The 21,037-nt window shown below is 44.2% G+C and overlaps 2 protein-coding genes and 1 non-coding gene across 6 annotated transcripts in view; 2 read left to right on the top strand and 1 right to left on the bottom strand.

The window, feature by feature from the left end:
- Nucleotides 1-10,473, top strand: part of FZR1 (fizzy and cell division cycle 20 related 1) — a 38,073-nt gene extending 27,600 nt beyond the window's left edge. For both annotated transcript variants that reach the window (XM_056569674.1, XM_056569682.1), the window contains exons 10-14: nt 626-810; nt 893-1,126; nt 8,055-8,159; nt 9,066-9,158; nt 9,336-10,473. In XM_056569674.1, the coding sequence (XP_056425649.1) occupies nt 626-810; nt 893-1,126; nt 8,055-8,159; nt 9,066-9,158; nt 9,336-9,377 (659 nt within the window). In that variant the 3' untranslated portion in view covers nt 9,378-10,473. The remainder of the gene's footprint in view (nt 1-625; nt 811-892; nt 1,127-8,054; nt 8,160-9,065; nt 9,159-9,335) is intronic.
- The window catches only part of TEKTIP1 (tektin bundle interacting protein 1), a 75,112-nt gene that overhangs the window by 6,472 nt on the left and 47,603 nt on the right, over nt 1-21,037 (bottom strand). For 2 of the 3 annotated variants that reach the window (XM_056569714.1, XM_056569693.1), the window contains one exon: nt 1,392-1,462. The exons of the other annotated variant lie outside the window; for it this stretch is intronic. In XM_056569714.1, coding sequence (XP_056425689.1) covers nt 1,392-1,462 — 71 coding nt within the window. The remainder of the gene's footprint in view (nt 1-1,391; nt 1,463-21,037) is intronic. 3 annotated transcript variants of the gene reach the window in all.
- Nucleotides 3,009-3,201, top strand: LOC130342925 (U2 spliceosomal RNA). Its single transcript, XR_008882382.1, has one exon. It is a non-coding gene; the product is annotated as a U2 spliceosomal RNA (small nuclear RNA).

Genomic DNA, 21,037 nt, shown 5'->3' with positions numbered 1-21,037 from the left:
CTTCTCCTCTTTCTGTTGTCTTGCTTACTGCAATCCTTTTCAGTGAGAAATACTTCATTTTCTAGAAAAATTTCAGGGGTGCCAACATTTACGGCCATGACTGTACATAGCTACACTATTGTGGCATTACAGAATTCTTTATATTTTGCTTGGTGTGCTGTGAAAATTATAGACTCTGTACTCGCCTGCTCCAGGTTTCTTCTGCTCACTGTTACTTCTTAGTTTGTTTGTTTTTATGTGGCATGTCCGTGCTGGAAATGCTTGTTAAGCCAATCAGTGTCTGAGGCGGGTCACCACTGCAGACAGTGATTGGCTCTTCCTACAGGCACAACATGTCACAGAAACCAGACGAAGTGGGAACCATGAGCAGGTGAGTACAGTTTCTTTTTCCCAGCACACCAAGCAAAATGTAAAAGAAAAAAAAAATATATATATATATATATATATATATATATATATATATATATATATATCTGCCTCCAGAATTCCCCCATTGTATGTGTAAAAAAACCCAAAAACTTATTTTCACAGATTTCTTTGTCTTGTACCATCTTATTCTTCAGTGAGATATAATATTACTTTTAAATTAAGCTCTGAGCAAATGATGTTCCCTCTGCCTATGTAGGTGCTTTGGCTTGGAATGCAGATCAGTTGTCCTCAGGAAGTAGAGACCGCATGATCCTACAGAGAGACATTAGAACCCCACCTGTACAGTCTGAAAGGAGGTTACAAGGACACAGGCAAGAAGTTTGTGGTCTCAAGTGGTCCACTGATCATCAGCTGCTAGCATCAGGAGGGAATGACAACAAGGTATTATTTTTTAGGAATGTGTATATTGTTGGTTTTGTCCTTATACTCTTTTGCTGTATAAAATATATCCTGTCTCTTTCAGCTCCTGGTGTGGAATCACTCTAGTTTGACCCCTGTTCAACAGTATACAGAACACCTGGCTGCGGTGAAGGCAATTGCTTGGTCACCTCACCAACATGGGCTGCTTGCTTCAGGAGGGGGCACAGCTGATCGTTGCATCAGATTCTGGAACACACTCACTGGTCAACCACTTCAGTGTATTGACACTGGTTCACAGGTTTGCAACCTAGCCTGGTCCAAGCATGCTAATGAACTGGTAAGGGCAGAGTTTGTTTTTTCAATTCATTTACTTTTTTGATCTGCTCAAACATGAGAAAAGAGGAAGAAAATCTAATGATAAAGTGCAGTGTATTCCCCCAGGTTTCACAAGAGATTATAAAAGCAATAGAGGCTGCAACACTCACTGAGAGCTGAGAAGAGCAGAGAAGACCGCTTTTGTCTTCTTTTCCTAAATCCTTTTATAGCTGGCTTAAAACAATGCAATATATACACATTTAACCTCTTAAGGACCCAGGGCATACCTGTACGTACATGTTGCGACGTCCCGAACAGCTGGAGGACACATGGAGGGTCCCTTCCTTCCCTATGGGGGCTATAACATTGGATAAAAAAAAGTTGTTAAAGAACATTTAACCCCTCCCCTAATAAAAGTAAGAATCAGGGGGATTCTTACTTTTATTAGGGGAGGGGTTAAATGTTCTTTAACAACTTTTTTTATCCAATGTTATAGCCCCCATAGGGAAGGAAGGGACCCTCCATTATTTTTTTTAGGAATGTGTATATTGTTGGTTTTGTCCTTATACATAAAAAAAAGTATAAATAAACGTGGTATCGGCACGTGTGGAAATGTCAGAATTATAAAAATATATAGTTAATTAAACCACACGGTCAATGGTGTACACGCAACAAAATTCCAAAGTCCAAAATAGCATATTTTTGGTCACTTGTATATCATGAAAAAATTAATTAAAAGCAATCAAAAAGTCTGATCAATACAAAAATGGTACCACTAACAACTTCAGATCACAGCGCAAAAAATGAGCCCTGATACCGCCCCGTATGCGGAAAAATTAAAAAGTTATGGGGGCAGAAGATGACAATTTTAAACTTATAAATTTTTGTCGCTTTTCTTTGGGGGACACCTATACTGATGGGTATATGCTCTTGCCACTAGGAGGCGCTGACACTAGGGGAAAAAAAAGCTCCTCCCTGGCAGGATGTACCCGCCCACTGGAAGTGAGGTAATCAGTTTTAGCTAGTGTCAGCAGGAGGCAAGACACAGGTCTGGGAGCTCCCCAGACCTTGTCTTTTTTATTATTTTCTAGTAAGGGCTGTTTAGTTAGGTTCCTTTACTCCTTTTTGTTTCCTTTTTTCAGGTGGGGGTTCAGGAGCATGGCGCTACCTGTTCCCCTATATGCGGCTATGGGGCACGGGACATAAAAGTATGCACCGTTAACCCCTCCCTGCCAACGACCAGCACCTGGGTTTGCACCTTGGGTCCAGGTCCCCATATTTTCCCTGCTCATCCCGCTGTCGCAGCCTGACGTGATGCAGGGGACTAAAAAGCTGGCTGAAGAAATCTCTAGGTGAGTATGTGAAGATAGGTTAGTATATGAAGATGGACGGGTGAGTATGTCCTCCAGCCCGCTGACCCCTTCCCAGCCGGGCACCCCTTTCCCTCTCCTGGCCTGGAGAGACACTGACTCTGAGCGTAGCTCCGCCCCCGTCCTCTCCTTTTAGAGCGGGACCCAGCAGTTTCCCTGGAACTCCTCATCCAGCAGCCATTATGCGGGAGGGAAAGATGGCTCCGCCATCCTCCCCCGCACAGGTGCCGGCGGCCATGCTGCTGGACGGTGACTTAGAGCATATCTCTGTCCGCCCTCTCCCCACCAAAACCCTTTTCAGTGAGACAGTATTGGCTTCTATTCCCCAGGCTTTTTGGAGTTGGGGGGGAATGGGCATTGTTCTGCCCTCCTTCTCCTCCGCCCTGGAGGCGCACAGGTCACTCTCCAAAAAAAAAAAAATGTTCTGCGGGTTTCTTAGACCTTTTTAGTGGCGTTTTGCGCCCTCTTGTGGTCTATCATTGCATTTTGAATTATTTTCAATGCACTCTTGTGATCTCGGGGAACACAAAATTAAAACCTTTGCCTGTACAGCTCCACTCAGGTATACGGTCTGTTCTTCTGAGTTTTATCTCTGATATGTCCCCTACCTGGGGATCATAAATTAAATGGAATTTTTTTTGAGACTTGGGGCAGATTTACAAGTTTGCTTCCGTCGCCCCATGCATTCACCCGACAGAGCAGTATCTTCGGGTACAGTACACCCAAAAAAAAATAAAATAAATAAAGTAATGCACCTGGCGTACCTGCTTTCGCCAAGGTTCTCGCTCTGTCGGACATATGTGACTCTCTGTGGCAGGTCGTGCCAGGGATTTCATGATCCTTTGGAAGTACCGGGGTTACAGTCTGGACTGTTTTTTCCTTTCTACTACCGGTTGTCATGTCATATTTGCCAGGTCCGCAGGTGTTTTTGATGTGTACATACGTTATTCCCTCTTCCACAGGCTGCCACATTTGCGTGTGGTGTCCCGGACCCCCTCGTCCAGGGCAAGGTCTCTGTGGGAGTGTCCCTGCGTGGTCACGATTGCACCTGCTTTCATGAGACCAGACAGCAGTCTCACCTGTCACTCATCTCACCACTGCCACGTCCGCGACTGGATTTCGGTACCCCACTACTAGTGCGAGGTGACCGCTGGAGTACCCATTGTCTTCATGGACCCATACCAGTAAGTCTGACATGGTCTCCTTTGCCGCCTGTCGCTTCTCCAAGGGCTGTTGTATCTGCAGCTGAAGTTCCGGTACCCCACTGCTAGTGCGAGTTGACCACTGGAGTGCACCGTTGTCTACATTGACCCATAACAGTGAGCCAGACAGTGGTCTGCATGGTTTTCTCTGCCGCCTGTCACTTCTCCAAGGGCTGATGTCTCTGCGGCTGAAGTTCCGATACCTCACTGTTAGTACATGTTTTCCGGTGGAGTGACCTGGCGTGTACTGTGGACCCGATGCAGGGCATAGGGGATTCAATCCACGGCTCCTAAACCTCCCCGATCTCCCAGGATGACAGGGATTCTGTTCATGGCTTCTAGGCTTCACTGCCTTTCCACATGTGTGAAAGGGGCACAGTTATTGTTCTGTCTGACTGATGTCCCCTTATCCCCAGCGCCAGGAGGGTTACTCCTTACGCCAGTCTGTTGTCTGCACATAGCAGGTACAGAAGGAGACTCCAGACACAGACAGATGATGTTACGGAGGCACGGATTAAGGATCCGCCTATCCCCGTAGCATTCAGGCAGAGAACAAGAGGAAAATCCAGCTTCCAAGGTGCAAGTACAATAAAACTTAACGTTTACTTCATCCAATTAAAAATAAAATTCCGTGGAGGAAGTGAGTGGTGACTTGCCACTTTAAAAATCGAAGTGAAATGCTGACTCGTTTCGAGCATAAGCTGTTAGTCATGGCAGTGATATTACCGTACTGAGGGGTTTAAATACACATTTGCAAATAACACAAACCTCCCTTCAGATACGCCCACCGGTCTCTGCAGCTGGAACTGACATCAAGTTCCCAATACAGGTGCAAAATGATTACTTACTCCCCCATCCTATTGAATGACCGAGATACGTACAAGAATTCCAAACAAAGTTACTTGACGTACAATGTGAATACACATTAAAATATATATGTATAAACGTTCACAGGACTTGATATTTCTCTCTATAGTATAAAGCCAACTCATATCCAAAAAGTTTGATGCACAAAATAAAACTCCAGAAACATACACAGCATGAAAACCCACGAAACATTCTTAGACGAAACATTCCTTCAGTAAATTTCCATTTAATTGTTGCAACTTGCTGAGTCTTCTTATGCACTTCACTCAAAGACCTCGGATACTTCATAAAAAAACGGAATAAATTATTAATACAATTCACAACATTGAAAATGTATTTCTTTCATTTATCGAGATAGAAATGTACAAAAAGACTCAGTATACTATACTCCTAGTGTATACGGAGAAAAAACTTCATTACGGACAAGGAAGCCGGTATTTATTATCGCCCCGTGTGAACATGGTTCAAATAATAGATAAAATTCAAACGAAAGAAATTTTGAACAGAGAGAAAGCAACCAGAAAAAAAAAAAAGTAATGGAACGGCACAACAGACAAAAAGCTACACAAAAAATGTACAATCCATATGCAAATTCAGCCAGGAATTATAAATAGCTTTGAAAATATTCACATGCCACCACATAACACATTTTTCATTTCTGCATGCTGCAACATGTGAACATGTGCCTAAATCAAACATTCACAGGTGCAGCATGATTACTTACACTCTTTTCCTGTTGAATGACCAAGATACGTACAAGAATTCCAAACAAAGTTACTTGACGTACAATGTGAATGCACATAAAAAAATATACATATGTATAAACATTCACAGGACTTCATATTTCTCTCTATAGTAAAAAGCCAAATCATATCCAAAAAGTTTGTTGCACAAAATAAAATTCCAGAAACATACACGGCATAAAATCCTGTGTTTAAATTACTGCACAATGTGAACAAACGCCAAAGTGTAAACTCTGAGACGAAACATTCCTTCAGTAATATACGTTTCCGTTTGTTTGTTGCAAACTTATGATCAGCTTGCTGAGTCGTCTTCTGTACCTCACTCAAAAACCTCCGATACTTCATAAAAAACTGAATTATAAATACAATTCACAAGATTGAAAATTAATTTCTTTCATGTATCAAAATAGAAATGTACAAAAAGACTCAGTATACTATACTCCCAATGTATACGGGAAAAATTTTTTTGACTCTGAATGGGGCTCTCTTGTTGTTCCCGTTTCCTTTTTTTTGTTTTCCAGCCGGGCTAGCCCTCTGTCCGGTGCTGTGTTCCTTGGCGTTGTTTTCCTACTACTTTCAGGGTGGTTCCTGCCCATCTGGTTTCCTAGTCGACCTTTTTTCTTGTCTCTTCATATGGATGTAGGTTTAGAGTCTCTGCTAAGCATGGCCCCTTCCTTGGTATCCTAGCTTATATCCATGGATGGGGGGATCTCCGGGAGCTCAGTTTCAGGGCCTCGGTTGTCTCTAACCTGGGGTCTTGTCTGCAGGCCTTACGGACGTGTGGTTTCAGTCTCGGGACTGCTCTCCTTTCGCTAGCGGTTGTTTTTTCCCACTCTAGGAGACTGCTTTGGTACGTCCATCAGTATAGGTGTCCCCCAATGAAGAAGCGACCAAGAAAAGGAGATTTTTGTACTCACCGTAAAATCTCTTTCTCGTAGCCTTTATTGGGGGGGACACCGCACCCACCCATTTTTTCCATTTTTTTTTTTGTATGGATAGTCTATTCCGGTTCTTGGGTTTTTATCCGGGATTCTTTTCTAGGGTGCTTTCGCGGTTTCTTTGTTGGCTTCTCCTACTTCTTTGTGACAAAACTGATTACCTCACTTCCAGTGGGCGGGTATATCCTGCCTGGGAGGAGCTTTTTCCCCTAGTGTCAGCGCCTCCTAGTGGCAAGAGCATATACCCATCAGTATAGGTTTCCCCTAATGAAGGCTACGAGAAAGAGATTTTATGGTGAGTACAAAAATCTCCTTTTTCCTGCATGTAGTACAACAAAATCAAACCTATATAATGTACTGCATAGAAACGGAAGCCCTCAAAAGTTACAAAATGGCATTTTTTTCTTCAATTTTGACGCACAATTACTTTTTTTCCGTTTTGCCGTAGATTTTTGGGTAAAATGACTGATGTCATTACAAAGTAGAATTGGTGGCGCAAAAAATAAGCCCTCATATGGATTTTTAGGTGTAAAATTGAAAGAATTATGATTTATTTAAAGGTTAGGAGAAAAAAAACAAGTGCAAAAACTGAAAAACCCCGGGTCCTTAAGGGGTTAAAGACAGACTGCTTGCCTTTTACTTCAGGGAAGTTAAACTTATCCCCACAGGATATGGGATAAGTGTGTGATTGACAGTGGGTCTGACCGCTGGGGCCCCTTTGCGATCTCCTGTACAGGGCCCAGCTACTCGCCAGTCCTCAGCATGCTCTGGCACCCACCCTCATAGAGGACGTTGAGTGATGGCCGACCCAGTCACTGGCTAAGATGACCCCAGCAGTTGGACCCCCAACGATCAGACATTATCCCCTATCCTGCGGATAGGGGATAAGTTTTAGTTCCCTGAAATACCCCTTCAAGCAGTCAGATGATCCACACTTTGATGTGTGTCTATATAGGTGACAATCTTCTAAAGTGGACTATATGAAGCAGCATTTAGGGTTCAGAATAATCACTTGTCTTTGTTTGCATGCAACAGCCAAGTGTAAATTGCCAAAACTTTTTCCCATTTGTTAGTAAGTTCAATATTATTAAATATGGATTTTACAGTACAGTGGTCCCTCAACATACGATGGTAATCCGTTCCAAATGAACCATCGTTTGTTGAAACCATCGTATGTTGAGGGATCCGTGCAATGTTAAATATAGGACGTTTTACTCACCTGTCATCGCTGCCCTGGATGTCGCCGTCCATTGCTGTTGCCGCGTATCCGGGGTGTCCCCGCCGCTCCTGAACATCTCTTTTGCCTGGGATCGTCGTTCCTCATCGCCGCCATCACGTCACTATGCACGCCGCTCCTATTGGATGATGGCACGGTGTGCACGGCGACGTGATGACGACGATGGAGAGCGCCGGGGATGCAGGGGATCCCAAAGATGACGTCCTGGAGCGCCGCGGATAGGTGAGTGACCATCACCGGAGCTTACGGGGCACCGTAAACTGCTATCCGGCAACAGCTGAAGCAGTCTGCGCTGCTGGATAGACGTTTATGATATAGACGTATTTTGATACTGCCTTCAACATGCGATGGCTTCTGAGAGGTCATCGCATGTTGAAATTATCGTATGTCAGGGCCATCGTAGGTCAGGGGGTCACAGTATTATAATTGCAGCAAAAATGTGTGTGTATATTGTGATGCGTGGAATGGTTTAGAACATTTAGGAGAATGTTTAAAGTTTATATATGGATAAGATGTGCAGACAGGAGACTGTAGCTTATCAAAGCATTCTTTGACTCTGAGCTATCTATTTATTTATTTATTTTGCTCTACAGGTGAGCACACATGGCTATTCCCAGAATCAGATCCTAGTGTGGAAGTATCCATCCCTTACACAGGTGGCAAAATTAACTGGACACTCTTATAGAGTTCTCTACCTTGTAAGTTTTTTTTGTTTTTTTTTTGAGCTAGCACTTTTCTGTCCTCTTTCCTGTCTGATAGGACTCCTCTGTGCTTTCTCCTGTCTGATAGGACTCCTCTGTGCTTTCTCCTGTCTGATAGGACTCCTCTGTGCTCTCTCCTGTCTGATAGTACTCCTGTGCTCTCTCCTGTCTGATAGCACTCCTCTGTGCTCTCTCCTGTCTGATAGTACTCCTGTGCTCTCTCCTGTCTGATAGCACTCCTCTGTGCTCTCTCCTGTCTGATAGTACTCCTCTGTGCTCTCTCCTGTCTGATAGCACTCCTCTGTGCTCTCTCCTGTCTGATAGCACTCCTCTGTGCTCTCTCCTGTCTGATAGCACTCCTCTGTGCTCTCTCCTGTCTTATAGCACTCCTCTGTGCTCTCTCCTGTCTGATAGGACTCCTCTGTGCTCTTTCTCCTGTCTGATAGGACTCCTCTGTGCTCTTTCTCCTGTCTGATAGGACTCCTCTTTGCTCTCTGCTGTCTGATAGTACTTCTCTGTGCTCTCTCCTGTCTGATAGCACTTCTCGGTGCTCTCTCCTGTCTGATAGCACTCCTCTGTGCTCTCTCCTGTCTGCTATCCCTCCTCTGTTCTCTCTCCTGTCTGATAGGACTCCTCTGTGCTCTCTCCTGTCCTATCAGACACAGAGGAGTGCTAGCCTGACTCACTGTGCTTTGGCTAAGACAAAGCCATGATTTTATAAATATACTAGAAAGATTAATGTTTTGCCAAGATGTACAACATTTTAAAAGTTATTGTATCTGACAGTGCCCATTACATTTTTAATGGGGTTCTCGTGATGAGACAACCATTCTATGTAAAGAATAATGGTCTTCAGTTAATAGATATATTCCATTTTGACTTGTATTTCTATGCTTTTTACAGGCCATGTCTCCAGATGGGGAAGCGATTGTTACCGGGGCTGGAGATGAAACATTGAGATTTTGGAATGTTTTTAGTAAAACACGGTCTACAAAGGTGAGGAAACTGCCATTTTTTTTTATATAAAATTTTTTTATTTCGACATTAGCAAATGTACCTAGTTTTGTCGCATGTTAGTAAAAATGCCTATATTAGACAGCTGCTCTTTGTATTTTTAGGTGGAAGTTGTCAGTAGGTCCCATGGAATTAAACTTATTTTTTTTTTCTCTCTAGGAATCTGTTTCTGTTCTCAACCTCTTCACCAGGATACGATAACTTCAATGGTCTCTGGCAGTTCTCTTCTTACTTCACTGAGCCGGGAATTGCTTTCCAACCCAACAAAGTGACTATTGTTCTGTGTACAGTTCAGGGATTCATCAGTAGCCTATATGGGCATGGAAAGCATTAAATAACACTGTTCTATCTCAAATTCATTTTTCCATCATTGGCATTGGAGGAAGGAGGAGCCATATGTTTTTCATATAATGGGTAGTGGGTATAAGCAACCCTACTGCCCATTTTCTATAGATATGTATTTAAGTGCTTGTATATAAATGCTTATGTATATCTTATTGTTTGGAATTGACCCCCTAAGGAAAGGGTTTCAGCACTGTCTAACAGCTAGAAAGATACCATCAGAACACCTATTTTAAACTTTTGGGGACCATGCTCTGTTTTATAGAGGCACAGAGATTTCCCGTACAAAACTGTCTTGTTTGCATGAAAAGAATATCCTATTCTATATATAGAACCTACTCATTACAACTCTACTTGCAACTTTTCACATAACTTTTATTTGTGAATATATCTGTGCTCTGTTTGAGGTGGGAGGTCATAAGGGTGGGGGGGGGGCTTATTTTATGGATGTGTGGATGACAGATTGATAGTCTTTTTGTAGCATAATACCTGTTTTGTTCTGTGCAGTTCCTTTTTTATGGGTGATGTTCTGTATTTTTAATGTTAATTTAAAATACCCTTTTCAGGATCAGTCAGACAATTTGCCTGATCTTGTTCCCTCCCATATTTTTTTTTATTTTTATTTTTTTTTTTGCATTGTTTTGCACGAAGGAGGAATTTAGAGGAAGAAGAAGAAAGTCTGTTTGCTCAAGGAAAGCACTTAGTTCTGGAGTATTGAATCCATTGATATTATAATGTTTAACAGTGAAGGGGTTTAAATAAGAACTTGTTTGATGCCATTTGCTATCTGCTACATTTGTAGTCCTCCATTTTTTTTTTCTCCCCACAGGTGGGGCATGTAAATCTCATTATTCTTTGTTTTTAAAGAAAAAAAAAATATTGCCTCTTGATGTTGAACTGTGAAGGATGTGTTTATTTGTAACTGACTGTTTATTCTTGTAAGAGACCAATGTTCTAAGATGTTATAGTCTTATTGGTACTAAATGTACAATTAAGGGGGGGGGGGGGGGGGGACAAACATTTGTTACTTGCAGTGGGGTTAATGTATTTGCCTCTGCTAGCCAAATGATTGAAAACTGCAAGGCACATACCTCTGTGTACAGGCATTCTAAAGCTGCACTTGGGGTAGAGGACAGACTTTACATCTATGCGGTACAAATAGATGACCAATAATATATAGCTGAATCCAGTCTACAGCAGCCTATGTAGTGAAGAGGGGGCTCAACACACAATCTTCTGCTTCCTGTAGCTCCTCTCTGAAACTATCATGAGTCCCCGGCTGTCAGGCTTTATGCAACAGGCCTAACTCCTAGTTAGTACTGTTGAAAAAAGACACATGTCCATCAAGTTCAACCGAGCAGGTGAAGGAAAGGGGTATGGGTGAAGGAAGGAATTCATTCCATATTTCTGCATAAGCATTAATGTTGTTTTGTTCTAGGAATATATCTAACCCTGTTTTGAAGCCCACAACTGTTTTTCCTTTGACCATTTCATGAGGCAGATGATTCCATAAATTCACAGTTCTTATGGTAAAGGAGGCTTGTCACTCCTTGAGACTAAACCTTTTTTTTCTCCAGACGGAGGGAGTGCCCCTTTGTCTTTTGAGGGGGTTTTACCTGGAACAGCTTTTGCCCATATTTTTTGTATAGGCAATTTATATACTTATGTAAGTTGATCATATCCCTCCTTAAAGGGGTATTCTGCTGCTCAGCGTTTGAAACAAACTGTTCCGAATGCTGGAGCCAGCGCTGGGAGGTTGTGATGTAATAGCCCCGCCTCCTCATGGCTTTAAATGCAAGACTATGGGAGGCAAGAGACTTGCATTGAGGGGGTGGGGCGTGATGTCATGAGGAGGCAGGGCTATGACATTACATGTTCCCGACTCCAGCGTTCCCCTTTAAACATCTCTTCTTAAGACTAAACAAATATGATGAACTTGAAAAGAGAATGGTGATTTCAGCTTCCAGAGAAAGTTTAAAAAAAAAAAAAAAACGTTTATTGTAAAATATTAAGACCAGTCATCCGGCTAATGCAGAAAGGGACATGTCACTCTAAATCAGGAGTAAACCCAACGTGTTTCGAGCCTAAGCTCTTAATCATGGCAGTGATATCACCCAACCAAGGGGTTTAAATACCAGATACAAATGAACCAAACTTCCCTCTGATCCACCTACCGGCATCTTCGAGCCAGAACTCATGCGTTCTCTGTCAGACCCTCCACCCCAGCAAACAGGTGAGGAATAATGCCAGCATTAACAGGTTACACCCCCCAGATCTCTCCTAAAGAAGCTGATTACATGGTAGCCGCATAGAAACTAATTACATCACCTGTATATTATGTGGTGTGAATTGCGGCTAAATATGAGCACAGCTATCAGACACGGTATTTCAAAGGGAAGAAAAAAAAAACTATCACATTGTACACATAATATAGACTGCAGCCATGTATCTAACACCAACATAAAAATATTACAGATCATATTTGTTTGCAGCGCTGCTTATGTACATATATATTACAGTCTTCAAATATACAAGTCTCTGTGTAAACACTTAATTAAGCTCATGTGTGGATATCCACCGACTCCACTATAGACAACTTATACGTAAAAGCATGAGCTATAATTAATTTCTTGGAAGAATATTCAAGCACTCACGGTTAGATGTTTAATTTTTAATTTCTTTATTCCGAATGTTCTGTAATAGTCATAGCTTATAACATGGTAAAACAGGCATTATTTCCATGCTAGCAGAGGTCTAATCGCACTAGTTTGGAGCCATCAGGGTCTGACACAATGTTTTGGGGGAACACCCCCTTACTCATGCGTCGCATGAGTAATGTGGTGTTCCCCCGAAACGTCGCGTCAGACCTGGATGGCTGCTGACTAGTGTGATTGGACATGGCTGCAGTCTATATTATGTGTACAATCTGATACAGGAATAATATAGGGATATTATTCCTCTACTGTTTGCTGGGGTGGAGGGTCTGAGAGAGAAAGTCTGTTCTGGCTCTACGATGCCGGTAGGTGGAGCCAAGGAAAGTTTGGTTCATTTGTATCTGGTAATTAAACCCCTCGGTTGGGTGATATCACTGCCATGATGAAGAGCTTAAACTCGAAACGCGTCAGAATTTACTCCTGCGTTATAGAGTAACATGTCACTTTCTTCCTTAGCCGGATCTCCGGTTTTTAACCACTTAATGACAATGGACATAAATGTACGTCATGGACATGGTACTTAACGCACCATGACATACATTTACGTGCCGACATGATTGCGGGCACCGGAGTGGTGCTCGCGTCATGTGCAGCAGGTCCTGGCTGCTATCAGCAGCCAGGGACCCGCCGGTAATGGCGGACATCCGCGATCGTGCGGGTGTCCGCCATTAACCCCTCAGATGCCGTGATCAATACAGATCATGGCATCTGCGGCAGTGCGCTACTTTGAATGGATGATCGAATCGCCCGCAGCGCTGATCATCCAGCATGGCAGTCGGAGGTCCTCTCACCTGTCTCCGGCTGTCTCCCAGGGTCTTCTGCTCTGAGCAGAAGATCACCGATAATACTGATCAGTGCTATGTCCTATGCATAGCAATGAACAGTATTAGCAATCAAATGATTGCTATGAATAGTCCCCTATGGGTACATAAGTATAAAAAAAAAAATGTAAAATAAAAAAGTGAAAAATCCCCTCCCCCAATAAAAAGTAAAACATAAATTTTTCCCATTTTACCCCCAAAAAAGCGTAAAAAATAATACACATATTTGGTATCGCCGCATGCATAAAAGTCTGAACTATTAAAATATATTGTTAATTATCCCGTACGGTGGACGGCATAAACGTACATTTTTTTTTTTTTTTTTTAAAGTCCAAAATTGCTGCTTTTTTTACATTTTACTCCAAAAATAAATTTTTAAAAAATTTATAAAAAGTAAAACCTAAGCAAAAGTGATACTGATAAAAACTACAGATCATGGCGCAAAACATTAGCCCTCATATCGCCCCATATACAGAAAAATTTGGAAGTCAAATTGGTGGTCAAAATAGGGCAATTTCAAACATACTAATTTTGTTAAAATGGTTTGAGATTATTTTTTTAAGCGGTATAATTATAGAAAAGCATATAACATGGGTATCATTTTAATCGTATTGACCCACAGAATAAAGAAAACATGTCATTTTTACCGGAAAGTGTACAGCGTGAAAACTAAACCTTCCAAAATTTGCGGTTTTCTTTTCAATTTTACCACATAAATAGTATTTGGTTGCGCCGTACATTTTATGGTAAAATAAGTAATGTAATTACAAAGTACAATTGGTGATGCAAAAAACAAGCCCTCATATGGGTCTGTGGATGGAAATATAAAAGTTATGATTTTTAGAAGGCAAGGAGGAAAAAACAAAAATGCAAAAATAAAATTGGTCTGGTCCTTAAGGGGTTAATATGTTACAATAAACATGGAATTGCCATTCTCTTTTCTTCATGTCTATGGGGGATAAGTCTCCTGCATCCGTGCTTCTGCACTACATGTAAAGTGCCTGCTACTATACACGGTATATTCCTTGTAAACCTAGTTACTAAACAAATGTAATTCTTTTAATTATAATGGCTAAGATGTTCCATGCCCCTGGTTAGTTTAGTTTGCAGTCTCTGTACCCTTTCCAGCTCCATAAAGTCCCTTTTATAAACCAAACTACAATCAGTATGCCTAAATTTTTCCTCTCCTGACCCCTATAACTTTACACAGGGCTGCCTAAGGCCTAATTTTTTGTGCGGTGCTATGTAGTTTTTGTCAGTACCATTTTTGTTATGGGATGTTTTGATCACTTTTTTCATTCATATTTTTTTTTACCTGGGTATTTTTTTTACGTTTTATGCCGTTCACCATGTGGGACCTTTTAACATAAAATTTTAATAGTTTTGAACTGTTTCACTTGTGGTGATACCGAGTATGTGTGTTCACTTTAGTTTTTTTGTAAAATGGGAAAAGGGTGATTTTATAAGGGGAGGTGCTTTTATAGAGTTATCGAAATGTATATTTATTTTACACAAGTTCACATAGGGATCATTAGATTGCATTCACTGTATGTTATACCTATTCCTCCGATTCAGTAAAGAGTTCCCAATAATGGTCTTACCCAAGTGGAAGGCAGATTGTGCATTTTGCTGTCGCCTGGGGTGGGGGATCTGCGTCAGCAGTTGGGCCATTTAGAGTATCAAATAAGGCATAAAGATGGATTTCTTTTCTCTGCTTTCCCACTTAGTATATGCAGACAATACATTGTTCTGGACCCTTGGATCAAATTGTATTAGAAAACAAGGTAAAAAGTTCTGGTAGAAAAGGGAGTTTTTAGTGCAGGTCCCTCCTTTAAAAGGTCAGGCATTAAATTCTCTGTTTGTATTAAAAAGGCCAAGTTTGGCTGTCATAATAAACCTGTGGTAAATGGTTGAGCTTAGGGACAGGATTGTGTGGAAGCACAGATCTGGAGAAGGGTACAAAAAAAAGATCCGAAGAGCACAGTGGCTTCCATAATTGTTAAATGAAAGAAGTTTTGAACAAACAGGACTCTTCCCAGAGCTGGCCATCCAAACAAAGTAATCGGAGAAGGGGGTATGGGAAAATAGACAGACTGACCACTGGGTTCTTAGTCACCTGAGTTCCAAAGATTTTTCTATACAGCTGTGAGAAAAGTTCGGAAGGTCAACAATAACTGCAGCACTCCACCTATTTTGGGCTTTAGGGTACGTTCACACGCGAAGATTTTTTAGCGGGTTTTCCGCTGCGTATTTGAAAGTGGGCGGGCTCTTCTCGGCTGTCCGCAGCAGATTTTCTGTTGCGGAATTTATGCTGCGGAAAATCCGCCACAGTCCCTACTGACTTTAATAGGGCTTGTGGCAGATTTTCCGCAGTGTACATTCCGCCGTGGAAAATCTGCTGCGGACAGCCGAGAAGAGCCCACCCAGCCCACAAATACGCAGCGGAAAACCTGCTAAAAAATCTGCGCGTGTAAACGTACCCTTATGGTGGTCAGAGAGAAGCCTTTCCCTTAGTAAAAGAAATGCTGCCGGGAGTTTGCAAAAGGCACCTAAAGTGGTGTGATAAGATTCTCTGGTCTGATGAAACCAGGACTGAACTTTTTGGCTTCAATTCTAAGCATAATGGGGGAGATTTATCAAAACTTGTGTAGTAAAGAATGATGCAATTGCTTATAGCAACGAATCAGATTCCTTCTTTCATTTTTGAAAGTGCCTCTCAAAAATGAAAGAAGTGATCTGATTGGTTGCTATAGGCAACTGCACCACGCTTCCTCTACACATGTTTTGATAAATCTCCCCCAATGTCTTGAGAAAACCAGGCACCCCTTATCTCTTATAAACAATTCTATCAAATTCACCTCTTAAGTTAGGTGCACGGATCCAAGTCAGGTGCTGACAACTGTATAAAAGAAAATGTTTGATCCAGCATTGTAGAATGTGCAGGTTTATTCAAATCTTCACACCACAGGTTTATTCAAAACACACCAATGAGCAAATAAGTAACAGATCTAGAAATGCTAATGTCACGATTCGGCTAGCTGGTTGTGGATCCTCTGTGTCAGCGAGGGATTGGCGTGGACCGGTTCTAAGGTGCTACTGGTATTCACCAGAGCCTGCCGCAAAGCGGGATGGTCTTGCTGCGGCGGTAGCAACCAGGTCGTATCCACTAGCAACGGCTCAACCTCGCTGACTGCTGAGAAGGCGTGGGACAGAAGGACTAGGCAGAGACAAGGTCAGACGTAGCAGAAGGTCGGGGCAGGCGGCAAGGTTCGTAGTCAATATGGCAATAGCAGGAGGTCAGGAACACAGTATGGACAAACACAGTAATAGCTTTCTCAAGGCACTAAGGCAACAAGATCCGGCAAGGGAGTGCAGGGAAAGTGAGCATAAGAAGGAACAGGTGCAGCTAATCAAGGTGATTGGGCCAGGCACCATCATTGGTGCACTGGCCCTTTAAATCTAAGAGCGCTGGCGCGCGCGCGCCCTAGAGAGCGGAGCCGCGCGCGCCAGAGCATGACAGCCGGGGACCGGGACAGGTAAGTGACCTGGGATGCGATTCGCGGGCGGGCGCGTCCTGCTATGCGAATCGCATCCCCGCCGGCCATGTCAGTGCAGCGCTCCCGGTCAGCGGGTCTGACCGGGGCGCTGCAGGGAGAGAAACGCCGCGAGCGCTTCGGGGAGGAGCAGGGACCCGGAGCGCTCGGCGTAACAGTACCCCCCCCCTTAGGTCTCCCCCTCTTTTTGTCGGGATGTCGCTCCACAGAGGACGAGGACATCGGGAGCGACTGTAGAGTCTCCCTCCGGGGGACAGCGAAGTCCTGGGTATGCCCATGCATGGCAGATAGTCCAGAAGGAGTGGGAATGGGGAGGGGGGGCAGAGGGTGAGGCTTGACACGGGGCAGAGTGTCACCAGGACGGGGACTATGAGGGGGCACGGCACGGTCCTGACAGGCCTTGGGGAGACCAGGCACAGGAGGGGACACTGAGGACCGACAGACGGGGCTGGGAGCAGACGTGAGGCACTCCTTGCGGCAAGCAGGACCCCAATTCTTGATCTCCCCGGTGGTCCAGTCAAGGGTGGGAGAATGGTGCTGGAGCCATGGCAGACCGAGGAGGATTTCAGAGGTACAGCCGGGCAAAACCAAAAATTCTATTTCCTCGAGATGCGGTCCAATGTTCATAAGCAGGGGCACTGTGCGATAACGCACAGTGCAATGCAGCTTGACCCCGTTGACCGAAGAAATATAGAGCGGCTTGATGAGACGGGTCACCGGGATGCAGTACGTATCAAGCAAAGAGGCCAGAATAAAATTTCCAGAAGAACCAGAGTCCAAGACGGCCACAGCAGAGAAGGAGGAGTTGGCAGAAGGAGAAATCCGTACGGGCACAGAGAGAGATGGAGAAGCAGACTCCGTACCCAGAGACGCCAGGCCCACATGAGCAGGTTGCGTGCGTGCATTTTCCAGACGTGGAGGACGAATAGGGCAATTCACCAAGAAATGTTCGGTACTAGCGCAGTACAGACATAGATTTTTATCCCTACGGCGAGACCTCTCTTCAATAGTCAGGCGAGACCGATCTACTTGCATAGGCTCCTCGGCGGGAGGCACAGGGGTAGATTGCAAGGGATACCGAGAGAGAGGTGCCCAGGGATTAAAGTCTTTTTCCTGGCGGAGTTCCTGGTGTCTTTCCGAAAAACGCATGTCAATGCGGGTGGCCAAATGGATAAGTTCATGCAGGTTGGCAGGAATCTCTCGTGTGGCCAGCACATCTTTGATGTTACTGGATAGGCCTTTTTTAAAGGTCGCGCAGAGAGCCTCGTTGTTCCAAGATAATTCGGAAGCGAGAGTACGAAAGCGGATGGCGTACTCGCTTACTGAAGAATTACCCTGGACCAGGTTCAGCAGGGCAGTCTCGGCAGAAGAAGCTCGGGCTGGTTCCTCGAAGACACTGCGAACCTCAGAGAAGAAGGAGTGTACAGAGGCGGTGACAGGGTCATCGCAGTCCCAGAGCGGTGTGGCCCAAGACAAAGCCTTCCCAGACAGGAGACTGACCACGAAAGCCACCTTCGACCGTTCTGTAGGAAATTGGTCCGACAACATCTCCAAATGTAGGGAACATTGTCACAGAAAACCACGGCAGAGTCTAGAGTCCCCATCAAATTTGTCCGGCAGGGACAAGCGGAGGTTAGGAGCGGCCGCTCGCTGCAGAGGAGGTGCAGGAGCCGGCGGAGGAGAAGGTTGTTGCTGTTGCAGCTGCTGTAGCTGTGACTGAAGTTGCTGTAGCTGTGGCTGAAGTTGCTGAAGCTGTTACTGAAGTTGCTGTGTCATGGTGGTCAAGTACGACAACTGGTTTTCTTGTTGGGCGATCAGTCGGGATTGCTGGGCGACCAGCGTGGATATATCAGCGATACTTGGCAGCGGCACGTCAGCGGGATCCATGGCCGGATCTACTGTCACGATTCGGCTAGCTGGTTGTGGATCCTCTGTGTCAGCGAGGGATTGGCGTGGACCGTGCCGGTGGACCGGTTCTAAGGTGCTACTGGTATTCACCAGAGCCCGCCGCAAAGCGGGATGGTCTTGCTGCAGCGGTAGCAACCAGGTCGTATCCACTAGCAACGGCTCAACCTCGCTGACTGCTGAGAAGGCGTGGGACAGAAGGACTAGGCAGAGACAAGGTCAGACGTAGCAGAAGGTCGGGGCAGGCGGCAAGGTTCGTAGTCAATATGGCAATAGCAGGAGGTCAGGAACACAGTATGGACAAACACAGTAATAGCTTTCTCAAGGCACTAAGGCAACAAGATCCGGCAAGGGAGTGCAGGGGAAGTGAGCATAAGTAGGGCAAGGAACAGGTGCAGCTAATCAAGGTGATTGGGCCAGGCACCATCATTGGTGCACTGGCCCTTTAAATCTCAGAGCGCTGGCGCGCCCTAGAGAGCGGAGCCGCGCGCGCCAGAGCATGACAGCCGGGGACCGGGACAGGTAAGTGACCTGGGATGTGATTCGCGGGCGGGCGCGTCCCGCTATGCGAATCGCATCCCCGCCGGCCATGTCAGTGCAGCGCTCCCGGTCAGCGGGTCTGACCGGGGCGCTGCAGGGAGAGAAACGCCGTGAGCGCTTCCGGGAGGAGCAGGGACCCGGAGCGCTCGGCATAACAGCTAATCTTTTCCACAATACCATCCCTACAGTGAGGCATGCATGTGGTAGGTTTTAAAGGCCAGGCTACCATACATGTTTTTTTGTTTTTTCTGGCATTTTTGGAAAACTGCCACTGCAGTCTTTAAACCAAAGCCAGATGTGGATACAAAAGGAATGAGAAATATCATAGAAAGACTTATACTTCTCCTTCCTACTGGATCCACTTTTGACTTTGGCTCAAAAGCCGCAGTGGCAGTTTTCTAAAAGAAAAAAAAATGCCAGAGAAAAAACTGTGTGGAAACCTAGCCTAAGTGGCTGGGACAGGAAGACTGATCAGGGTTGAGTAAAAGCTGAAAGGAGCAAAGTACAGGAGCAGATATTTTTTTATGAAAACCTGATCCAGAGTGCTCTAGGCCTCAGCCTTGACTGCAGGCTCATTTTCCATACAAAACAGTGACCCTAAGCACACAGCCAACCTTCTAGTGGCTTTTAGAGCAAACTTACAGTAAATTCGATTCGTCACGAACTTCTCGGCTCTCCAGTTGATGACTTATCCTGCGTAAATTAGTTCAGCTTTCAGGTGCTCCGGTGGGCTGGAAAAGGTGGATACATTCCTAGGAAAGAGTGTCCTAGGACTGTATCCACCTTTTCCAGCCCACAGAAGCACCTGAAAGCTGAACAAATTTATGCAGGAAAACCATCAACTGCCGAGCCGAGAAGTTTGTGACGAATCGAATTTACTGTTCGTTCGCTAATCTCTACTTGTAGCATCATAACCAAGAAGAAAGGAGGCTGTAATTGCTGGCATAGATGCCTTAACTAAGAGCTAAGTAAAGGGTCTGAATACTTATGACAAAATATTAGTTTCCTTTTCAATTAATGAACAAACATTTCTGGCATGCTATTTTCACTTTGTTGTTATGGTTTATTAAGGGCAGACTGATGGTGGGGAAACTTTTTTTTTTTAACATAAGAATAAGGCTGCAGCATAACAAAAAGTGTAACTGTCCAAATGCATTGCATCTCAGAATAGTGGTGGTGAGGGGCAGCTAAACTTTCTGCAGTTTTGCACACTTCCTTTTGCTATAGCCATAGCTCCCAGAGTTTATTTTTATTTTTTTCAAGAGTCAGTCATTCAGCAGTAACTTCAGAGCACTCTATAAATTCTAGGACAGTTAGGCTGGTTAATAACTTGGGGGAAGTCTTCCATTTACCAGACGACAAGGTAGAGATAATGCTCTTTGTTATGGAAGTATGCCCATATCTCTGTCTTGACAGTTCTCAAGGCCATGTCAGTTAGGTCAGTTTACTGCAGCCTTTCCAGCAGTTCCCTGGGCCCAAATACATTCCCATCCTCTTCAGTTATTCTAGCTCTCTAGGTGGCTAGACATACGAGATATTTTCTTCCGGAGGTTAAGATTCCCAGCCTGCTGGGGGTGCAGGACAAATCTAGTGGAGGGCCTCGATTGTAAAATGAAGTATTAGTTTGTCCCCATGACAAATGACCGCCCTTGGTGGGGGGAGCCCATTTATTTGACTTAAACTTCTGGGAGACTTAGGACTAGAAAACAAATCAGAGGTCCTCAAATTACAGGGAACTGTTGGCCATTCACAGGGGTCTAATAGGAACAGCATCAGTTGTACAGGGCAAGAAAGTAAAAGTTCAGTAGCCTGCATATACAGGCAGCGCAGTACAAGGAGTCTGTCTCTGATACCAGATTTTTAGCATTGTGAAAAAGCATCTGGTTTTACTGTTGGCATTACATCTAAAGAGGACCCTGAACACCAGAGCAGACTTGAAGAAGCTTCAAGTCTGTCATTTTTTATAATGTAAATAATTTTACATG

This window comes from Hyla sarda, chromosome 1 (assembly GCF_029499605.1).
Source record: "Hyla sarda isolate aHylSar1 chromosome 1, aHylSar1.hap1, whole genome shotgun sequence".
In the NCBI taxonomy this organism is placed as follows: Eukaryota; Metazoa; Chordata; class Amphibia; order Anura; family Hylidae; genus Hyla; species Hyla sarda.
Note: the sequence above shows the minus strand (reverse complement) of the source record. Positions and strands in the feature narration are given on the sequence as shown.